General features: G+C 64.2%; 2 protein-coding genes across 2 annotated transcripts; both read right to left on the bottom strand.

The window, feature by feature from the left end:
- Positions 1–980: 980 nt before the first annotated feature.
- LOC137481492 (cadherin-1-like) lies at positions 981–9,666 on the bottom strand. The gene is made up of 16 exons (XM_068203257.1): positions 9,518–9,666; positions 9,289–9,403; positions 5,916–6,145; positions 5,684–5,815; positions 5,436–5,591; positions 5,217–5,361; positions 4,934–5,106; positions 4,422–4,550; positions 4,132–4,317; positions 3,808–4,052; positions 3,560–3,702; positions 3,235–3,462; positions 2,510–2,731; positions 2,291–2,421; positions 2,052–2,195; positions 981–1,962 (listed from the first exon to the last, which is right to left on the bottom strand). The coding sequence occupies exons 1-16, from the start codon at positions 9,572–9,574 to the stop codon at positions 1,750–1,752; spliced, it is 2,649 nt and encodes an 882-aa protein (XP_068059358.1). The 5' UTR covers positions 9,575–9,666; the 3' UTR covers positions 981–1,749.
- Positions 9,667–10,634: 968 nt separating this feature from the next.
- LOC137481491 (B-cadherin-like) lies at positions 10,635–16,671 on the bottom strand. Its single transcript, XM_068203256.1, has 15 exons — positions 16,481–16,671; positions 14,532–14,728; positions 14,347–14,457; positions 14,083–14,238; positions 13,862–14,006; positions 13,515–13,690; positions 13,305–13,433; positions 13,039–13,224; positions 12,706–12,950; positions 12,480–12,622; positions 11,925–12,149; positions 11,602–11,820; positions 11,373–11,503; positions 11,155–11,298; positions 10,635–11,065 (listed from the first exon to the last, which is right to left on the bottom strand). Exons 1-15 carry the CDS (start codon positions 16,620–16,622, stop codon positions 10,853–10,855), a joined length of 2,562 nt encoding a protein of 853 aa, XP_068059357.1. The 5' UTR covers positions 16,623–16,671; the 3' UTR covers positions 10,635–10,852.
- Positions 16,672–16,789: the final 118 nt, after the last annotated feature.

Raw genomic sequence — 16,789 nt, 5'->3', positions numbered from 1 at the left:
GGGCGGACTGGGCCGAGGGCGGAGGAACGGCGCAGGACGGGGAAACGGCCTCCACCGCCACAGCGCGGGGCTAGGTGCGCTAGCGGGGAGGAGTCCTTCTGACCTGAGAGCGATGAGGCCCTGGCACAGGGTGCCCAGAGCAGCTGTGGCTGCCCCCGGAGGCCTGGCAGTGCCCCAGGCCAGGTCGGGCACTGGGGCTTGGAGCAGCCTGGGATAGCAGAAGGTGTTCCAGCCCCTGGCAGGGGTGGAGTTGGATGATCCATAAGGTTTCTTCCAACTCTAGCCCTTCCGTTGTGAGTTTGCGGGCCCCAAGTTGGGCAACTCCCTGGGGGCTCCCCTGGCAGGGGAGACCCTCCTGGAGCAGGTCTGTGTCAGGAACCACAGACGCACTGGACTTTTTCGGTCTTCAGCCTTGTTTGTTGTTGTCTTATCAAAACTTCAGCACACTGTCTGCACCAGACTCTGCGTGCAGGAAAAGCAGCACAAAAATGGCCAACAATCTCTTGTTACGAGGCCTTTTAAAGATAATCAAAAACTAAGCTACCCAGTTAAGAAGTGACACCTAAATTATTTTCCTTTCTAACCCAATAACCGAGCCCTAAAGACCAGCAATGCCGATTTTTCTACCCAATTACAAGACACCACCCAAACCCAAGAAGAAAGAGGAAGAAGAAAGGAACTCGAGACAACGCCCTATATCCTCCATCTTGAAGCCATCTATTAACATACTAAAAATCCTAAAACCCAAATTTCTCACCCATGTGACACACTACACTACTCTCTACAATCTATTTCACACTTTTGTGGTTTCTAGTTTACCTTGAGGCTTTGGAAGTTTTCTCCATGAATGAGGGTCCAAGTCAGTGCTCCCCTGGGGGTCAGGACACCCCAGAGCAGACAGAGAAATATTCCCGGTGCCCTGGGTTTCCACATTCCGTGATTCTGCTTTCCCTGTGGAGGGGGCCGTGGCCACACCTGCACAGCAGCTAAAGCCTTTGAGCACCGGCAGAGCCCCACGCACAGACAAGTTGTTTATTTTTCTTAAAACAATTTATTATTTCAATTTTGTATAAAAACCATGCAATCAACACTTGCCCACTGCTGGCTTCCCAGCTTGCATCAGACCCTTTTCCCATGATAAAAAATACAAACTGTGGCGACAGCTAAACTCAGAGGTTGGGATTTTGGGAAAGCCCTTTGATTTTGGAAAGCACCTTTCAATGACTGCACGCTAATTACAACTGGCACAACATGGGAGGAAATCAAACCATAATCTGGGATACAGAAAAATAGAAATCTGCCTGTACATACTGTAGTAAATACAATTTCCTGTGATGGTGCATCTTTGGTCTGTGTTGATTGAGTGCCTCGTTGCACTTCTCCATCACTAGGTTCATGCTCTGAGCCTATGTGGGGCTGGGAGCACGAGGTATTTTGGAGACCTCCAGAGAAACCCTTTTTTCCCTCATGGAAAAGGGAAGAAGGACGTGATCCTGCCCCCCACAGCTGGGAGCACCTCAGTTCCAGGATAGGGAATGGACTAAACTCTTCCATGCCCTGGAGCCAAGGGGGCCAGGAAACACCCAGACTACCCCAAAACCCCCCATCCCCAGTGAGACTGAGCTTTTCTCATTGAGGGAGACATGGGCACGGGGTTCAGGAGGTGTTGGAGGGGTTTGGCCACCCCGGACAGAGACCGACGTGTGTCCAGAGGGGTGAAATGAGGTGGCAGCAGCGGGCTGGGGGTCCCTAATCGTCCTCCTCGCCGCCGCCATAGAGCTCGGCCAGCTTGCGGAAGCGGCCGCCCCAGTCGTTGAGGTAGTCGTAGTCCTGGTCGCCGTCGGAGGCAGAGGAGTTGAGGGAGCTGAGCGATGTGGCCTCCGAGCCGCTGCCCTCGTAGTCGAACACCAGCAGCGAGTCGTAGGGGGGGGCCGTGGGGTCCGTGTCGGCCGCCTTCAGGTTCTGGGGGAACAGAGGGGTCAGCACCTGTGTCCCCTGCGCTGGTGTGGCAGGGACGTGTCACCCCCTAGGCTCTCCAGCTCAGGACTCACCTCGTCAATGAAGTTTCCGATCTCGTCGGGGTTGGCGGGGCGGGGCCGGTACTGGGGGGCCGCCATGAGCGGGGGAGCCACGTCATTGCGGATCACCTCGGGCCGGGCGTCCAGCCCCCGGTGCAGCTGGCTCAGGTCGTAGTCCTGGGGGGACAGGAGGGGTCAAGGCTCGAGGGACAGCCGTGGGCACCGCCGCCACCACTTGGTGGGCAGGGTCCAGCAATCACAGCCATCCCCACCTGGTCCTCCTCGCCACCGCCCTCCTCGTCATAGTGGTACACGTTGTCCCGCATGTCATCCTCGGGTGGGAGCAGTGGTTCCTTCACCACCTTCCTCCTCCTCGCGAAGAGCAGCAGCAGCAGCAGGAGGACTGCAGGCACAGGGAGGGGGTGTCAGCTCTGGAGGGAGGGAGTCAGGGCAGCACTCTGTCCCTCCCATCCTCGTTCCCGGGTACTCACTGAGCAGCGCCAGGATGCCCCCCAGGATGCCCAGGATGGCAGGCACGCCCATGCCACCGGAGATGAACGCTCGCCGCTCGCAGTTCTTGGCTGGCCCCTCGCAGCTGCACACCTGGGCTCGCACCGGCGTGATCTGCTCCTTGCCCTGCACATCCAGCAGCTTCAGGAAGATGCTGTACTCGCCTGGCTCCAGCTCTTTCTTCATGCTCAGCTTCACCTCGTCTTGGCGAACCACAGAATCATTTGGGTTGGAAAAGGTCTCCAAGGTTATTGAGTCCAGCCATCCCCCAGCACTGCCAAGGCCACCACTGACCCATTTCCACAAGTGCCACATTCACACAGCTCTTAAATCCCTCTAGGGATGGGGACTCCACCACTGCCCTGGGCAGCCTCTTCCAATGTCTGAGCACCTTTTACATTAATGAATTTTCCCCAATATCCAATCTAAATCTTTCCTGTCACAACTCGAGGTTGTTTCCCCTTGTCCTGTATCTTAGGAGCAGATCCTGACCCTCACCTGGCTGCACCCTCCTGCCAGTAAGTTGTGGAGAGTGAGAAGGTTCCTCCTGAGCCTCCCCAGCTCCCTCAGCCACTCCTGGTGCTCCAGCCCCTTTCCCAGTTCTGGTCTGCGAACACCCTTGGCACTGGCACAGGACTTTGCCCCATGGCAGGTCCCCAGCCTAGCACTCATTGCAGGGCCCAGCACCAGAGCAGGTGGCACCCACCTGGTTGCACCACGCTGGCAGTCCAGTTGCTGCCAGAGCCGTGCATCAGCTCTGCCTTGAAGGGGTGGGTGTTGGGGGGCAGGTCCTTGTCGATGATCTTCAGTGTCTGCTCCTCGGGCTGCCGGTTGCAGATGTCGAAGCTCCGGGGCTCTGGCACGGGCCCGTTGTCATTCACATCCTGAAGCAGGAGGAGCAGTGTCCCCGTGCCGGTGCCATAGTTTGGTGACCCTGTTGGACTAAGAGTCAGCCAGGCACGCAGGGAGGGGCCTGCACCCCATGGGGGGACATGGAGATGGGCACGGGGGCAGCAGTTGGCCATCCTCACCGTTGTCTACGGCCAGGATGATGGCCTTGTAGGTGCTGTTGATGGCATGTGCCGACTCCCGGTCCAGTGGCTGGGCTGCCGTGACGATGCCATTCTCAGGGTCAATGGCCAGCCACCCCGCGGGGTCGCTGCCCATGCGATACCTGGGGGCAGCCAGGGGTCAGCAGGGGGAGAGGAAGGGGCACACGGTGCAGCGCAGCCCCTCGGACATCCCAGCAAAGCCCCTGCCAGCATCACCCTCCACTCACGTGATTTTCTGTCTCTGGTCCTTGTCGGGGTCCTGGGCTGTGTAGGAGGTGATCTGGTATCCCACTGGCACATCCTCCATCACCTCCACCTGCTTGACTGGGGGCATGAAGATCGGGGCTTCATTCACGTCCGTGACCACCACCAGGACATTGGCTGTGGCAGGATTCAGGGCCACGGTGAAGGGGACCTCGTTCTCCACTGACACCACGAGCTTGTACCGGTTCTGGGTCTCATAATCCAGGCCCTGGGGGTGGGAGAGAAGCCGGGTAGTGCCAGCAGGGAGTCAGCTGGTGCTGAGGCAGCCATGCGGCAGCAGGACCCACCTTGGCAGTTTTCAGGAGCCCATCGTTCGTTTTGGGGTCAGTGGTGATCTCGAAGTCGCCCTGCGGGTCCCCGCTCTGGATGCGGTAGACGGCGTGCCAGGCTGGGGAGCCTGGCAGGTCCTGGTCTGTCACATGCAGCCGGGCCACCAGCACCCCCACCTGGTTCTCGTCCACTAACCCCTCATACTGCAAGATGGGACAGGGACAGTCACCTGTGTGGCCCCAGGCACCCCAGGAGGGGGCTTGTGCCACGATGGCCGGGGAGGGCAGTGGCTGGGGCTGGGTGGTACCGTGGTGGGGTTGAAGACGGGAGGGTTGTCGTTGGCATCAGTGACTTTGATGATGGCGGTGGCAGTGTTGGTCAGGCCACTGCCTTCCTGGTCTGCAGCCTGGATGATCAGTGTGTAGTTGGGAGTGGTCTGCAGAGCAAAATCACCCCAGTTAGGGCTGGTGGGGACTGGGGTGTTCCCCTCCACCAGGTATCACCTGCCTGCCCCTCCATCCTTCTCCAACCTCACTGTTTCCTGCTGGCACAGAGGCAGTCGATGTCCCAGCTGCCCACCCAAGGGGCCGGCACTGTACCCACTCCAGGGCTCAGCAAGGCTGGGGGTTCCTAGAGTGTCCCCACCATAGCTCCTGGTGGGCTTAAGGCAGTAGACACCCCTACAGCCAGGGACAGTGACCCACGGATGTCACATCCAGAAACCAGATGGACCCCAGGGCTGCAGTATCCCATTCTCCCCGTGGCACATCCCACTGTGGAGTAGCCACAGGTTCCCTTGGGCTGTGGCAAGGTGCCCACCTCCCGGTCCAGTCCTGTGCCAATGACACTGATGATGCCCTTCTCGGCGTTGATGGTGAACATGGTCTGTGCACCCTTGGGCTCCTCACTGAGGATGGAGTAGCCGATGATGCCATTGTTCACATTGATCGCATCATCTGCATCCGTAGCGTTCACGGTCATCACAGATGTGCCTGGACATGGGGACAAGCCAGGGAGATTTTAATGATGGGACAGAATCCACTGGACACCCTGGCATTGATTGCTCTCTCTGTGTGGTCCCAGCTCAGAGCCCCCCACATACCCGGCTTTGCGTTCTCCTCGATGTAGCCAACAAAGACTTGCTGGGTGAAGACGGGCCGGTTGTCGTTCTGGTCAGTGACGGTGATGATGATCTCCATGGGGTCTTCCACAGGCTGCCCGTTGGCCGACACGGCGTGGGAGTAGAGCTGCAAGGGCACAGTCAGTGTGTGTGCAGTCCCCAGGACTGTCCCCGTCCCGCCACAGATGCCACCTCACTCACCACGTATTTATCCTTCTCCTCCCGGTCCAGGGGTTTTGTCACCTCCAGCCACCCCGTCTCCCGCTCGATGATGAAGACACCCACGGGGATGGTATCCGCTCCCTGCCCCGTGATGCTGTAGAAAACCTTGGTCTCCTTGTCCTTGTTGGATTTGATCTGGCAGCGAGGCAGGAACAAGCGGGTGGAGACATGTCCCAGCACTCTGGGGACGCCCCTGGACCCTGCCTGGTTCCTGTGGGGACACATACCTGCACCAGCTTCTTGGGGAAGGGCCCCCGCTCATTCTCAGGGCAGTTGATGGGAGGGATGACCCAGTCCCTCTTCTGCCGCCGGAGGCCGTGCCCATGCTCTGGGAAGGTCAGCATGTCCGGTACTGTGTCCTGTTGGGACAGTGGCTCTGCTCAGTGCCAGCACCTTGCTGAGCCCTCTGCACCAGAGACAGGGGCTGCTGTGACCCCAGGGAGTGGGGCTGTGCTTTACCTGCTGCATCCGCTCGTGGTGTCGGTGCTGGTGCCACCGCCGGCGCAGGGTCACCTTGGCTGAATGCTTCTTGCCCGTGGTGTCCCAGGTGTGCACAGCAAAGGTGATCTCCCGCTGCTGGAGCTGCAGGGGCCGGGTGGCAGAGACAATGCCATCCCTGCTCACCTTGAAGCGCGTGTCATCCGGGAGGAAGGCGGCACGGTGTGACTCACCACAGTCCACAAAGCTCACTGGGGACAAGGGACCGAGTGGCAGAGGGTTCTGGGGACATGGGCACACACAGCACAGCCCCACTCCCGCAGCCTGGGGTCTGGGGTCACAGCAGCGGTGGGAATGCTCCACACATAGTGACAGATGCCCTGCCAGGATTCCATCCTGGGCACAAGACACAGTGCATCCCTGCTCTGGCTTTGGTCCAGGATGGGACATGGCAGGACCTACTGTGCCAGAGGATCCCTGCTGGACAGTGACAATGGGGCAAGTGGCACCTGGCACAGCATGTCCCAGTCCCCAGCACCATATATTGCCTGGCACCAGGCACGGGGCATCCCCATATGGGTGTATCCCTGTGGCACAGCATGTCCCCAAGCATAGCATGTCACCACCACTGTGCCCATGCTGCTCCGGCTGCTTTTTCAATAAAAACAAGGGCAGCAGTCATCCACCTGCACTGGCACCCAGTGCCCTGGCGGTCAGGCCCCTCAACCTGCCCAGGTACCTCCGGGACCCCCAACCCCAGGTTCAGCGGGCAGGCGGGGCCCGGTGTCACTAGCTGGGCACCCGGCTGGGCGCAGTAGAGCTGGGCCGCCACGAGGCAGCGGTCAGCGGGCATCACATGAGCTCCCGAACAAACACCCTTTGTCTGGGAGAGGGCTGTTGGAGCCAGCGGCACCCAGGCCCCGGAGCCAGCACTGCCACCATCGCCCCGGCGTGACCCGCGCCTCGGCAAGGGGACGTGCCCGGGTGGGCACGAACGGAACGGAACGGGGCCCGTGGCTTACGTCAGCCCACGAGCAGCCCAGGAATGCGGGGTGGCTGTGGGACGGAGCGGGGTGCAATCGCTGCCCCCCTGCCCACCACGGTGCCCCCGACCCGGCCCGGGAGGAGCCGCCGGCGCGATGCTCAGCCCCACGGCGGGACCCCCGGCCAGGGCTGGCGGAGCCGGTGGGGCCGGCTCGGCAGGAACGTGCCGGGGCAGGCGGGGAAGGAGAGGCAGCCGCGGGCGCAGCCCCAGTGCTCGGCCCTGGCCCTGGCTCGGGGCCCGGTGGGTGCAGCGAGGGGCGGCACGGGGCCCCCAGCCCCACACGGGGTGCAATGAGCGCTCAGTGCTCAGCTCGCACTGCGTCCGAGGAGGGTGCTCAGAACCCGCTCCCCCCTCCCCGCTCTTCCCCCTCCAACTCCCCCCCTTCCCACCTGGCTGTGCACAACCTGTTTTTCCAGCTCGGCTGAAGGAGGGCTGGCCCCAGCCCTCCTCTCCCCGGGGCTGGGAGTTGGGGGGGGTGGAGGGGGGGCCCTTTCCTGGGAATGATGGGGGTGGGAGAAAAGAAGAACTCAGAGAGTCTTACAGGGGCATCCCCCCACTTCAGTCCCCCGCCACCACCTACAGGACACTGGGACAACCAGACTGGTACAACCAGGCTGCCAAACAGGGTGTGGGGCTGAGACCCCACACAGGGGATCAGGGCAGCCCCCCAAAGCCACCTCATGTCCTGTGAGGTCTCAGTGGGGCTGGGCACAGACAGAGCAGGGTGTCCCCATCCCTGCAGTGCCACCACCCAGTGTGTTGCGCACATGCAGCTGTGCCAGGGCAGGGGGCTCACCCCAGGGTGAAGGTGCTGCAGGTGACACATCCCGCTGACGTCACCCCAGTTTCGCTGTGACTTCAGACTCTCGAGGTTTCTCCACCCAGGACTGACGGGCACTATCCCAGCCCCCACCACCCCAGAGCCCCCCGACCCGCGGAGCAGAGCCCTGGCGGTGCCGCAGCCCCCACGCAGGTGTTGCTGTTTGCCGCCCAGGCGCTGCGCGGGGCTTGTCTGGGCCTGTTGGAGGGAAAACACCATGCTCAACTCATCAAGCTAATTACAGGCCAGCTCGTCAGCCTGGCTGCAAGCTTTGGGGTGCTCCGTGGCCCAGCATGGCCTGGCATCCACCAGGCTCGACCACCCCACGGCTGGCATTGCTGTGGCACAGCTATGAATCACTGGGTGCCACACAGGCCTCAAGGGCAGACAGTCCCTTCCTTCCTCCCACGCCCTGGCTGTGCCCGGAACTCAAAACTGAAAAGTGCTGGTGCCGGGACAGAGGATTTCAAGCAGGTCTTGGTGCTGCAGGGAAGTCACAGGGCTGCCCATCACCCTCGTATCAGGCCCAGCCCTGATGGGCATCGACTTGTGCATGTTAATGATCAACCACAAGGCAAACAAACACAATTCCTGGGGTATGGGGCAGGGTCCAATTCCTGGCTCTCCCAGGCGAAGCCGTTACAGAGCCGAGGATGTTTGGAAGCCTTGGTGCAGCACTGGGTGCTCAGTACCCCTTGGCCCTGTGCCCACCCAGCCACCCTGGCACACACACTGCAGTGCCAGCACCACTCTCAGCCACGAATGCTGGTGCAGATGGTGACAGCCACTGCACACAGCCCCAGAGCACCCAGAGTCCCTTTTGGAGGGCCCCAGAGTGGCAGCAGGTCCCCAGCACACAAGTCCCCAGTGCCGCCTTGCCATACCAGAACAGGGCGTTAGTGCCAACACAGTGGGACACCAACATCCCTAAAAGCCCAGGAGCCCATCCTGGTGCCCATCCCCATGCCAAGAGCTGGCCTGGGGGCCTACACAGTGGGTCCAAAGCAGGGCTCACCCTGGTGAACCCAGGTGCCAGGTGAGGCACGGGGCAGGGCAGGCGCCTGCGTGCCCCACACCCCAGCCTGCTGGCCCCAACAGGTCCGTGGTGCCTGAGTCAGCGCCGCCCGCGCCGGCGCACCCCGGGGAGCGGCTGCCGCTGCCCCCGCACCACGACGCTGTCCCGCCGTGCCAGGACCCCTGACTGCTGCTTGCGCTGGGACCAGCAGTGCCCTCAGTGCGGCCCCGCCGCTGCGTGTGGAACCACCAGGTCCCCCATGCCACCTGCCACCACAGCAAGCCCGTCCCCACCGTCGTGGCACTGTCCCCACCACCACAGCGCCATCCCCGCTCCCACAGCACTGTCCCCACGGCCCCATCCCCGTGGCCACGCCAGCACCACTCGGGCACGGAGACACGGCTTTATGTCCCGCATTGCCCACCCCTGTCCCACACACCCCCCTGTACCCATAGTCCCGTCCTCATCCTCACAGCCACTCTGGCCTCCATACCCGGTTGCCCCGTGTCCTTACCCCGTCCCAGGGCCCGTCCCGCCGCCACGCTGTCCCGCGGCACCGTCAGAGTGAAGGTCTCGGCGGCGAAGCCGGGCTGGCACGACGCTGCTCGCTGGCACAGCCGCTGCCCGCTCTGCCCGGAGACATTCGTTAGCACCGGGCAGGGTCCCGAGCAAGGTCCCGCTGCCCCGGGCAGGGTCTCGGCAGGGTCCCAGGCGGAGTCCTGCCGCCCCATTCCGTGGCTCACCTGGAGCAGGAGGAAGAGGAGGCAGAGCGGGACCGAGCAACCCGCCCGTCGCCCCATAGCCGGTGCCGGTTGGTGCCGGAGGGATCGGGCGCTGCCGCCACGGAGTCGCAGGTGTGTCCGGTCCCCTCCCGATCCCTCCTCGCAGGTGTCGGCCCCGCCGAGAACCGCCCCGTCCCGCCCCGACGGGAGGCGGTCCCGCCCCGCCCGCACCCGGAATCCCGGTATTCCCGGTACCTCCGACGCCCGGTATCCCGGAACCCCCCACGGTACTGGTGCGGTACTTCTCCCACGGTCCCCGGTACCGTGGTACCCCCAGTACCCCACCAGCCCCCGGTACCCTCTACATCCCTGGTGCTCCGCCCGTCCCAGGTACCCGCGGCTCCTCGTGCCTCTGATATTCCCAGCCCCAGCCACACATTTCTCCTGCTTTCCATGCCTCTCCCGTCCAGGGCAGTGGGAGCAGGGTGGGTGTTGGTGGATGACGGGCCAGGAGTTCCCCAGGGTGCCCCCATGCCACAGCCCCAGATCCCAGCTCTGCAGCAGGGGACAAACGTCATACCCAGGGGCTCCTCGGGTAGGAAGGGCCCCTCAGGATGCTGCAGTCCCCAGCTTCCCCTATGCCCCTCTGTCCCAAAGCACAGCACAGCTGGGGAAGGGGACCCTATGGAAGGGGACCCCCAGGGACCCCCATCCCATGTGTCAGGAGCTGATCCTGGAGCCACTGGGAGATCCCCAGAACTTGGGGTCCTGCCAAGGCCAGAGGCTGCTGTGCCCACCCATGCTAGCACCCATGGTCATCTCAGGGGGTTGGGGTGGCAGCAGGGCTCTGGCTGCCCAGGCCAGGAGAGATTTAGCATCAGGAATGCCCAATGCCACCAGTGTCACTCCCATGGACAGATTGGCAGTCAGAGCACTGCCCATGCCCATCAGCACCCCCTGGGGACAAAGACATCCTGGAGCGGGGGGCATGGGCACTGCCCCTGCACGGGTGACACTGCAGCTGTGCCATAGGTTCCACACTGCAGTGGGCAAGGGGAGATAGGGCTGGGGAGGGGTCATTGCAGGGCTGGGGGCAGCACCGATCTCCAGGGCACAAAGTGACACAGAGCCTAGAACATCTAAAAAAACCAAATCCTTTATTAAAACTGACCCAGCTCCCATCCCCTTGTCCGCAGCATCACACGCCATCATTCCATACCTTAAAAAACAGATAATAACCACAAAAATGCAGGCGACGAGGTGAGGGGGCTGCGCTGGGGTGGGGAGGCACAGCAGGGGGAGCCCCCAAGGCACAAAAGCAGCAATAAGGCGGGGGCAGCAGCGGGCTGGGGGTCCCTAATCGTCCTCCTCGCCGCCGCCATAGAGCTCGGCCAGCTTGCGGAAGCGGCCGCCCCAGTCGTTGAGGTAGTCGTAGTCCTGGTCGCCGTCGGAGGCAGAGGAGTTGAGGGAGCTGAGCGATGTGGCCTCCGAGCCGCTGCCCTCGTAGTCGAACACCAGCAGCGAGTCGTAGGGGGGGGCCGTGGGGTCCGTGTCGGCCGCCTTCAGGTTCTGGGGGAACAGAGGGGTCAGCACCTGTGTCCCCTGCGCTGGTGTGGCAGGGACGTGTCACCCCCTAGGCTCTCCAGCTCAGGACTCACCTCGTCGATGAAGTTTCCGATATCGTCGGGGTTGGCGGGGCGGGGCCGGTACTGGGGGGCTGGCAGGAGGGTGGGAGCCACGTCATTGCGGATCACCTCGGGCCGGGCGTCCAGCCCCCGGTGCAGCTGGCTCAGGTCGTAGTTCTGGGGACACACACATGGAGAGGGCAGAGTCAGGTTGCTCACGCTGTCACCAGGCCCCTGACCCCCACACCCACCTGGTCCTCCTCGCCGCCACCCTCCTCCCCGTAGTAGAAGATGTTGTCCCTTGTGTCATCTTCAGGCAGCAGCAGCGGCTCCTTCGTAACCTTCCTCCTCCTCATGAAGAGCAGCAGCAGCAGCAGGATGACTGGGGGGAAGAGTGCCATCAGCAGGGACATGTGTCCCCCACTGTGCCCAGAGCTGGGGTACCCCCACAGCCCCAGGAGCCCCAGGATCCCCACTCACGCAGCAGGGCCAGCAGTGCGCCCAGGGTGGCGAGGACGAAGGGCAGGGCGGTGACAGGCTGGGACCTCTGGGGACAGCCCTGTGCCTGCCCCTCGCAGGCGCAGACCCTTGCGGTGACAATGGTCACTTGGGCTCTGCCCGGCTGGTCCAGCAGCCGCAGGTACACGCTGTAGGTGTCCGGCTCCAGCGGTGCCACCAGCTGCAGTGTCACTGTGTCACCTACGTGAGATTGGGGGCTCACGGACAACGCACCAGGAACGCAGCCATGGCACAGCTGCCTCTGCCGAGGACCCCCCACATTATGTTCAGGCCCCCTGCAATACCTGTGTCCCCCACTTCCACAGCCCAGCTGTCCCCCGAGCCGTGGGTGAGCTCAGCGCGGAAGGGGCCGGTGTTGGGGGGCAGGTCCCGGTCGGTGATGGTGAGGAGCTGGGGCTGGGGACTGCGCTGGCAGACAGTGATGTCCCGTGGCTCGGCCTCGGGGCCGTTGTCGTTCACATCGAGCAGGGTGAGGAGTAGCGTGCCCGTGCCCGTGGCCGGCGGTGAGCCTGGTGGGGACAATTCTGGAGGGGGGACCCCAAACCCAGGGCTCTCACGGGGACATGGGTGACTAAGCAGGCATGTGGACAGGAGGAGGCTCAAAACCAAGACTTTCCCGGGGACAGAGACTCTCTGGGCAAGGGTGGGAACAGCAAGGAGTGATGCTGGAGGGGGCAGTCCCAAACCCAGGATCCTCAGGGAGCTGGGGTTCCCCAGGCAAGGGTGGGGCCAGGCAGCCCCCATACTGCCCCATGCTGGAGCTGGGATGTGTTTCCTGGTGATGGCAGCATGTGCCCCTCACGCGGGACGGGGAACAAGGGCCCTTTCATGTCCCTCACCATCATCCACGGCCAGCAGCACAGCTATGTAGGTGCTGTTCTTGACGAAGGGGGACTCGCGGTCCAGGTGGTCCCGTGCAGTCACCAGGCCATTCTCGGGGTGCACGGCCAGCCAGCCCGCCGGGTCGTGCCCCACCAGGTACCTGGGGGGCACAGGGAGCTGGTGCTATGGCGAGGGGCAGCGGAGACCCCCCCAAACCTCCACTCCAACCCTGTCCCCGCTCACTTGATCCTCTGGCCCTGTGCCTTGTCAGGGTCCTGGGCTGTGCAGGCTGTGAGGGTCTGCCCCGGGGGCACATCCTCTGACACCGTGGCCAGCTGCACCGGTGGCACGAACACCGGGGCCTCATTGACATCCTCCACAGTGACTGTCACCGTAGCAGTGGCCATCGGCAGCTTCACGATGAAGGGGACCTCGTTGGCCACTGCCACGTGGAGCACGAACTGCTGCTTGGCCTCATAGTCCAGACCCTGGGAGAGGGGGAGACAGAGGCAGTGAGAGTGGGACAAGCAGGACTCCTCTGTGGGGCAGCAATGAGGGACGTGGGATGACAAAGACCTTGGCAGTGCGGAGGATGCCCTCGTTGGTGGCGGGGTCAGTGGTGATGGCAAAGGCACCCCCGTCGTTGCCGCGCAGGATGGAGTAGACAGCTCGCCACGCCGGCGTGCCGGGCTCATCCAGGTCGGTGACAGCCAGCCGGGCCACCTCCCGCCCGGCCACGTTCTCCGGCACGGTCGCCTCGTACTGCAGGTCAGGGGCACCCTCAGCACCAGGGCCCAGCGGGCACCAGGGAAAGTCACACCCAGTAGGGGTGCCCACATTACCATTTTGGGGTCAAACTCGGGGGCATTGTCATTGACATCAGCGATCTCAATGACGGCCAGCGCTGTGGTGGTCAGTCCCTCACCATCCAGGTCAGCTGCCTGCACGGTCAGCGTGTACTCCCGCACACGCTGTGGTGGACAGACAGACAGGCACTGTGTCAGTCCCTGCTTGGGGCTGGGACCCCTGCCCCACAGTGCTGCAGAGCCCACCTCCCGGTCGAGGCCACTGGCAATCACGCTGAGGGTGCCAGTGGCCCGGTTGACAGTGAACATTTGGGGCTGGGGCTCCCGTGGCTCCTGGCTGAGGATGGAGTAGGCGATGACACCATTGTAGGTCTCCACTGCATCGTCCGCATCCGTGGCTGTCACCTGCATGATGGAGGTGCCTGGGGATGTGGATGCGCAGGTAAGTGGGATGCTGGGGGGCACAGTGCTGGGGCTGTGCCCAAGGAACATGGCTGGTGGGATGCAGAGCTTCCCCAAGGCAAAGCCTGGCGGGCTGGCTGGCCGTGCACCCCGAGAATGGCCTGGTGACCGCACGGGACCACCTGTCCTACCTGGCAAAGCTCCCTCTGGCACAGAGCCCCTGAACACTTCCTGTGTGAACTGGGGCTTGTTGTCATTCTGGTCCGTCACTGTCACAATGATCTCCATCGGCTCCTCCACTGGCTTCCCGTTCTCAGACACGGCGTGGGAGAAGAGCTGCGGGGTAGGGTGTGAGTGGGGGGCCTGGCAGAGCACCCCAACATCCCCCTGGTGTCCCCAGGCAAGGACCTACGTGGTACTTGTCAATGTGCTCGCGGTCCAGCGGCTGCGTCACTTTCATCCAGCCCGACTCCTTCTCAATGGTGAAGATGCCCTCGGGAGGGGCATCCGCTCCCTGCCCTGTGATGCTGTAGAAGATCTTGGTGTCTCTGTCCCTGTTGGATTTGATCTGGGACGAGACACAGACCAAGGGGATGGGGTCAGTATCCCCCACCCCGTTACACCCTGCCCAATGCAGTGGGGATGCACCCCCAGCCCAGACTGACCAGTGTCATACCTGAACCAGCTTTTTGGGGAAGGGGCCCCTCTCATTTTCAGGAACCTTGATGGGGGGGATCACCCAATCCCTCTTCTGCCTCCTGAGAGCAGCGGGAGCCCTGGGCAGCTCCTGTGGGACGGGGGTGAGTGAGGGCACAGCCGGCTGGGGGAGCAGGGGGTGGGGGATATGCGGTGCAGCGTTACCTGGGGGGAGCGCCTGCTCTCTGCGGGAACTGGGGCAGGGTCTGGCTGGCCAGCGGCATATCGGGCAGAACCAGCATCTCGGCGGGGTACGGCGAGCGCCCTGCCCACCCCCGGTAGCCGCACGGGGCCCCCGTCCTCCCGCACCCCGATATCGGGCTCCTCCGTCCTGTATGGCCCCGCGCAGCCTCCGGAGCTCCCTGCGAGGGTGAGGGGTCAGGGGGATGGGGGGGACCTCTCCCCCGACACCCCCGAGCCGCAGCCACCAGCTCCAGGACCCTGCAATCCCCCAGAGTCCCGAGGCGGAGTGAGGCAGGGGACGGTGGAAGAGGGAGAGAGAACACCAGGAGCGGGGCAGGGAACACCGGGCGCCGTACGGGAGCGCAGTGGAAGTTTCGGTGGAAGTTTCGGCTTTGTCTCACAGATGATGGGAAATTCCTGGGCGGGCAGAGCCCTGCCCCAGCCCCCTCCCGGTGTGTCACCCCCTCGGGGCTCCCAACCCCCCGTGGCCAGATCATTGGGCACTGAATCTCCCTCCCCCGCCTCCCACGCTGCATCCCTCGTGCTGGACACAGCCCCGGCTCCGCACCCCCCGGGGGAAGGATTAGGGGATTAGCGGAGCTGAGCCAGCTCCGGGCGGCCGAGCGGCCCGGGGGGGCTGGGGGGGCTGCGGAAGGCGAGGAATGGGGCAGGGAGAGCTGTGCCCCACGGCTGCTCCACACCGGAGGGACCGAGCCCGAGGGAGACGGTGGGGACATGTGGGGAGCAGCAACCGTGCCCCGAGGGCAGCACCGGGGCCCCTCCCAGTCGCGATAGCCGCGATAAAGAACTTTAATGGGGCTGGAGGGGCATCAGACACCCTTGGCAAGCTGGGCACCAGGAGCCCGGGGAAGCCCCCACCCCCGTCATGGGGAGCCCCCAGCCCCGCTCCCCAGTTGTGGCACGGGTTGCTGTTCCCTCCGAAGGGCCAGGCGGCACAGGGGGTACCCCACCATGTCCTCGGGGGTCCCTTCATGGAGGGCCCACAGGGCACCGTGCCCGCTGGGTGCCGAGGCGGAGCCGCACGGTCGGTGCCGGGGCCATGTGCTGCCCACGGACGGGGGTCGCAGTGGCATGGCCAGACCCCAGCCTGTGCCCACAGCAGGGGCCCGGCAGCGCCCACCTCCAGTCCTGGCAGACTGAGCTGATGGCAAAGGGATGTGAAACGGGATGTGGTGTCCACAGCAGGCAAAGGTCGAGGCCCCTCCCTGGCACTTACCGCCAAGGAGAGCTTTTAGTGCTCCCGCGGCCATTAGACGAGCGCTGGCTCCGGCCGCGTTCCCGGGCAGCCCCAATCTCCCGGGAGCCGCCGAGCGAAGAGGGCAACGGGCCCGGGCCAAGCTCCGGCAGCGGGCCAAGAGCTGGCAGCAGCAAGACCCTGCCCGGCCTCAGGCCAGCCAGAGCCCGCACCCCACAGCCGGAGAAGGGTGGCCCTCGGGCACCCAGCCCCACTGCCAGCCCGGCGCCGGACACCCACCCTGCGGGGACCCAGCCCTGCTCGCAGCGGGCGCCCCACGGCTGGGCCAAAGGCGCTGGCATCAGCCGCCACCAGCCCAGTGAGACCAGACGGGCACCGCCAGCCCCACGGGGCACAGCCAGCCCCATGGCCGAGCCCCACAGCCCGGGGGGGAAGCACAGCCCTGGACCACAGGAGCCCAGCCAGCCCCATGGCGCAGCCCCACGCCCGGGGACCCCCGCCAGCCCCACAGCCGGGGCACTGCGAGGTCCTCCCGAAAAGCAGCGGCCCCACCACCGGAGGCAAAGCGATCCTGATCCCGGCAGTGAGGGAGGCCCTGCCGCCCCCCCCCCCCCCAGTGCTTGGAGCCGCGATCTCGGTCCCGATCGCGGCCCCAGCCCGTCCCCGAGGTGTTCCGGGGGTCCCGGTGCCGCCGCGCCCCGACGGTGCGAGTTACCTGGTGCGGGGAGCGGCCCGCGGCGCAGCCCCGGGAGGACGCACGGCGGGGCCGGGGAGAGGGCGGCCGCCGGCAGGAGCCCGGAGAGGAGGAGGAGGATGAAGATGGAGAGCGGGCAGAGCCCGGAGCGCGGCCCCCGCATGGCCCGTCCGTTGCTGCCGCCGCCGCCGCCGCCGCCGCCGCTCCGGTCGCCGCCCGCCGCGTCCCGCCCCGTCCCGCCCCGCAACGCCCCAGGTGAGGCGGCGGCCGCGCAGGTACCGCCCCGCCCCGGAGAGCGGCCCCAGCACGCCCCAGGCATTCCCTGGCAAT

The sequence above is a fragment of the Anomalospiza imberbis genome, chromosome 12 (genome assembly GCF_031753505.1).
Source record: "Anomalospiza imberbis isolate Cuckoo-Finch-1a 21T00152 chromosome 12, ASM3175350v1, whole genome shotgun sequence".
Taxonomy (NCBI): domain Eukaryota; kingdom Metazoa; phylum Chordata; class Aves; order Passeriformes; family Viduidae; genus Anomalospiza; species Anomalospiza imberbis.
The sequence above is the reverse complement of the archived record's forward strand: the minus strand, read 5'-3'. Positions and strand labels throughout refer to the sequence as shown.